Raw genomic sequence first — 5433 nt, forward strand, 5'->3', positions numbered from 1 at the left:
TGAGTTATTAAAAACTGGCGCGCTGACGTAATTCTACCACACTAACTAGCACTTCCGCGTGCCCTAAGCAGGCTCACTCGTATAATAATCCCATTCCAATGTTCCTTCATATTACAAAATATTTTTCTACGACAAGTGCTCCAGTCGTGGGGCGTCGTCCGTCAACGCCAATCTACCCCGATAACGGTTTGCGGAAACAGTGCTCGTACGTTTAGTTAAAAATGGGACTTGGTCTGGCTCCCGAAGTTTTATCTCAATGTGTGAGGTGGCGAGGGGCGAGCGGGAGGCGGGAGGGGAGTAGATGGCGCGCGTCCGTCCGCCCGCGCCTCCACCGCATCATCAGTCCGCGTCGGAGAGTTGCCCGCGACGCTTGTCTGCGAGCCCGATCCCTCAGATACGCTGCTGGTTTACGGCGTGCCGTAACACGACACGTTTGGAGGGACTGCCGCTGCTTCGCGTGTGCCTGGTGCTCTGTGAACACTGGATTCTGTGCTACTAGTGTTGTGACGATGTACATGTGCTGATTTTGTCAAGTTTCGATCTACCTATAGGATTTTGACGACGCAACCAGTTCCGGATCAGCTCAGCCGGTAAGTAGCGGTGCTTATCGCAGACCACGCTATCGCGGACTCACGCATTTCCGACCGCGCCCGATAAGGCAACTGAATGTACAGTCTACAGTACCTAGAGATACGAACTCCAAAACTGTTAGCAAATTAATCTTCAAAGAAATTTAAATATTATATTGTTAATGAAGAAACTCGCTTTGCACGTGCATCACGCATAAATTGAAACATTATCATTATGCAAACCCACCTTACATACTTATATCATTCTTTAGGTGCCTGTTAAAACGAAAACGAAGTTATAAAAAATGAGCTACTGGTAATCGATGTAAACAAAACCTGGCAACCTGGATCAACAAATAAGTTTAACATAACCCCACACGGTGCTAATTATCTAATTAAAATTAAAAACAACTGTCTATCGGGTCACTAGAACCTACGCAACAAATGATAATAGTTATAAGGGATATATCTATTATTTGTTAAAGATTTTGTTCATCAGAATAACAGAACTTAATAAACAAAACACTAATAATTTACTACGCCACTGTCTGAGGGCGCTACAGATATAGTTTACCTGGTCCCCGAAAAATTCATTTCAATTTCTATACCTTCTGCGAACGGTCTTAGAATGTCTTCCACACGGAAACAAAATATTGTTATATTAACTTTGTCTTCCAAATAAAACGCTCAATATGGAACAAGATCGCTACATCCGTCACCGTCGCTGATTTCTTCAAACCTACTTACAAAAGTCTGGTTTATCGAATTTTGATAACCTGTCAATTAGGCTTGCCATATGTGTAGATATTAACTAAAATTTAGGATCTACCGCTCTAAATCCTTTTAAACCACTTTTATCAACGCAGTTTAGGGAATAAACCTTTCTAACTCTACAATCCAAGGAGAGGGTTTAAAAAATACCGAAATAAGCAAGCGCAAGTTGAAATTGTAAAATATCGGATCCATCGACATATTTACCACAGTAAATTATGTAATACGACTTATCGATATTTTACGAAGAAGGTTGTTAATAAAACAAATAAAATAACACGAAACAAATATCGATTTGAATAACTTGCTTATGTAACGACTATATAGTTCAATTCTTTCGCGACTCCGTACTTAAATGTTAAACTTTGATAATTCTGCACCGTTGCTGGCGAAATAAAATTCGGGAAATCCACTTTAGCTTCAAAAAAAGAAAGACAAGTAGTATCAGTTTACAAGATAATAATGGCTGATAAGAAGATGCCTTCAGTAAGATAAGAAACTTTGAAAATACAAATGAGTTCGAAATGACAACACCGTAGCGCCACCTATTATCAAGTAGCAACATTCTTTGTTAACGGTAATAGATACGTGATGTTATTTTGATGATCTAAGCCGAACCTGTTGCACTGTGAAAGCATCATGTAAGAAGATCCATCATCGTATAAGATTTATTTAAAAGGAAATTTTATGTTGTTTCAGACAGTCGTGATGAAAGTTGTCAGTCTTCAACTGCCGTCAGGGCCTAGTATGGAGCGGTTACCGCTACCATTTAGCCCTACCGAGTTACTGTGGCGGTACCCTTTGCCGTGGGCCCCTCCGCCACCCTCACCGCTCGGTGATGCCAAGGCTCAGCTACCGGCGGGTCTTCCCCCAGAACCCAGATTATGGACAAGAGAAGATGTCGCAGTTTTCTTAAAATGGTGCGAACGAGAATTCGATTTGCCGAATTTTGATATGGATCTCTTCCAAATGAACGGTAAATAACAACAATACCCACTATATTTGTATGGATATTTAACGAGATAAGAACGATTTGTATAAAGAAATGTATTTGTCTTTCAGGTAAAGCATTATGCCTTCTGACAAAAACCGATTTGGGCGAGCGCTGTCCTGGCGCTGGTGACGTATTACATAATGTGCTGCAAATGTTAGTACGTGATGCTGCATTGCTGGGAAGAGTTCCCTCGTCTCCAGTGACACCCACAGCGCGTGCCGCACCGTACCCACCTTCCCCACATTCACACCCGCCTACTCCAACATGGGCCGTCGACGGCTTTCATCATTTCCATAGCGCTGCTGCAGCGGCTGCCCAACCCAACTCCGTAACCTTAAGTCCAGCTCCATCAGTAGATAGTTCGGGAAGCCCTCAAAGAGGAGAAGCAGTTAACTATGCACCAAATTATGCACCATCTATGCCAGCCAATACACAGGCTGCAAGTTCAGGAAGCAATCACTCTGATTCCGATGAAGAAGCTCAATTCGCACCACCTCCACGATCTCCTAAAGAAGCGCCATTGGCAAGCCCTGCGCCACAGCCTCACCCAGCGCCACAACACTCACATTATCGTGCTCAACACAGAGAATTCTTCCCGAACGATATGCCAGAGTCAAATACAAGTGAGTCTATCATATTTTTTATATATTGCGACATTAATGTCAGAAAATACATTAATAATAAGGAACAATGAACAAATTGTAATACTAATTATTATATTGTTTCCAGATGGAAGATTGCTTTGGGACTTCCTGCAACAGTTATTAAATGATCCTTCACAGCGGTACACAAACTACATTGCTTGGAAGAATAGAGAAACGGGGGTGTTTAAAATTGTTGATCCAGCTGGTCTGGCTAAACTGTGGGGAATTCAAAAAAATCACTTGTCCATGAATTACGACAAGATGTCACGTGCATTAAGATACTACTACCGTGTCAATATTCTGCGAAAAGTGCAAGGAGAAAGACATTGCTACCAGTAAGTAGAGCTAAAAATGAAAATTGATCAAATTAGACACATTTTTAATGTACCTTGACACTTATCGTTATTTATCATTGCAGGTTTTTAAGGAATCCAACTGAACTGAAGAACATTAAAAACATTTCTCTGCTACGACAGCAAATGAGTCCAACGAGAGTTGTGGCTCAAGCGGTTGTAAAAACAGAAATGAAAGAAGAACGTTGTGAAGAAGAACCTGTTGACGAAGATATGCCTACTGACTTGAGTATGGCAGCGTCTGAGCCGTGGCGGAAACGTGCGCGGCCAGACCCTAACCCAGTGCCGCCGCCGCATGACAAACATCACATAAGTGCTCTCATCGGCGACAACATGATGATGAAACAAGAATACACCACTGAACATTATGCACTCAACCTCAAAAGTGAAAAATGTGAACAATGATTACAAAAGACTATTAATGTGGGACACTCGTTAGTGCAAAACGCATTTTCTGCATATCCATTATGCAATCAGCTCCACCCACTAAAATTCTAGTCAAACTCCTCTCAGAAAGGATATTTAAGTCTTCCTCTAAAAATATAATCGTACTTGATGAACAAGCACTGAGAGTACTTTGACAGATTTAGGATGGTCATTGGAGTTTAACAGGGTATGGACCTTAATTATGCCTTTGTGCCAAGTGATTTTTATACCTAATAGTGTCAATTATCTATCTAAATAGTTAGCAAAAAGGGACAAGAGTTTATTCGTGTTAAAGTCATAGAAATTATTATAGATTTGTGCAATGGACTATCACTTACGTAACTGTTGACTGAGATCTACCAGTTACAGAAGATTGTTGCCAAAACTCTGTATCTATCCATACTATGTTATGTGCGTAGTTCGCACTCGATTAATGCATTTGCGTAATTTAATTAGTTTTATGCGTGTTTTATATTTTTTGTTTAGATTTGCTGAAAAGAGAAGATATAATCCGAAAGAACTAAAAGGGTTAAAATTTTAAGAATATTATCATAAATAATGTATGTAACGTCTTCCATTCGTTCTTTTTGGCAAACCTTCAATTGTAGCAAGTGAAATTTAACTATAACATCTACCACATCAATGCGAAATTTAATCGTATTTGGCAGCTTCGAAATTATAGTTATGTTTTGGGTTTTTAAAGAAATATATTAAATCTTATTACTATTTATTGAAAAGACAATAAAATGTCAAATATTTTGAAAAATGCCTTGAAATCAATAAGAAACACACCCACTGTGATAAAATAAAGTGGTAGACATATAGTACGATAGGGATTTACTCAAAGATTTCCAGCTACAATTTTCTGTGATCTCTTTTATCAATGTAGGTAGGTAGGTAGTTAGTTAGATGTTATGAAGTAAAGATGTCTTTGTAAATATAAATATAGTTCTTAATTAAGTAGAATAAGTAACTGACTGTAAAGAGAGTGTATGTATGATTTGTAAAACAAAAAGTGGAGCTTTATCAAAGTACCTAGTATATCAGTAAGTTCTATTACAACTGAGTTTGTATTTTTACATTTATTTCTATTTGGTATGGATGCCAATATTTCCAGCTTGATGTACACAATAAAATAAACATGGAGTTTCACATTTAAATATTGTGTCGAGATTTATTATTATAACTTAAAATAAATGAGAAATAATATTATGTCTTACAAAGTCATTTATTTCTACCGATTTCGTATTTCCAAAGTAAGAACCAAGATAGTCTACCTACTGGTTTTTAACGCCAATACAGACCTGCCTGGATAAGCCTTTATCAAAGATTAGAAAAGGCCATGTGACTCTTCCAATGAAGGTCAACTAAAGTTGACGATATTTAACACTACTCACTCGCCCCTAATAGTTTCCGTGACAGAACCTAATAATTTAACAAGCATTTAGTAATGGAACCTTTGCGATCCCGTACAGCCCATTCCTCGAGGAAGCCTTATTAGGGATGGGCTATCGCAGACCAACAGATTTTTCGTGTGCGTTCGCGCAGCGGAATGTTGTTGAATTTAAAGATTTTAATTATGCAGATAATTAGCATACATTTTACCATGCATTTCCTTTATTAGAACGTCGTGATATTCGACGGCTTTGTAATCAATCTTTGTAAACTATGGGTAG

The 5433-nt window shown here is 38.9% G+C and overlaps 1 protein-coding gene across 1 annotated transcript; it reads left to right on the plus strand.

Annotated features, from left to right (window-relative positions):
* Positions 1–303: 303 nt before the first annotated feature.
* On the plus strand, positions 304–4980 carry LOC110377306 (ets DNA-binding protein pokkuri). Its single transcript, XM_021336141.3, has 5 exons — positions 304–590; positions 2040–2316; positions 2403–2957; positions 3064–3313; positions 3397–4980. Exons 2-5 carry the CDS (start codon positions 2049–2051, stop codon positions 3734–3736), a joined length of 1413 nt encoding a protein of 470 aa, XP_021191816.1. The 5' UTR covers positions 304–590; positions 2040–2048; the 3' UTR covers positions 3737–4980.
* Positions 4981–5433: the final 453 nt, after the last annotated feature.

The sequence above is a fragment of the Helicoverpa armigera genome, chromosome 10 (genome assembly GCF_030705265.1).
Source record: "Helicoverpa armigera isolate CAAS_96S chromosome 10, ASM3070526v1, whole genome shotgun sequence".
Classification (NCBI taxonomy): Eukaryota; Metazoa; Arthropoda; class Insecta; order Lepidoptera; family Noctuidae; genus Helicoverpa; species Helicoverpa armigera.

Bases quoted from the DNA above. Each gene is read 5' to 3' on its own strand.
- LOC110377306 (XM_021336141.3), top strand. From the start codon at position 2,049: ATGAAAGTTGTCAGTCTTCAACTGCCGTCAGGGCCTAGTATGGAGCGG. The intron at 2,317-2,402 runs GTAAATAACAAC...TTTGTCTTTCAG, and splicing joins GGATCTCTTCCAAATGAACG to GTAAAGCATTATGCCTTCTG. The intron at 3,314-3,396 runs GTAAGTAGAGCT...TTATCATTGCAG, and splicing joins GGAGAAAGACATTGCTACCA to GTTTTTAAGGAATCCAACTG.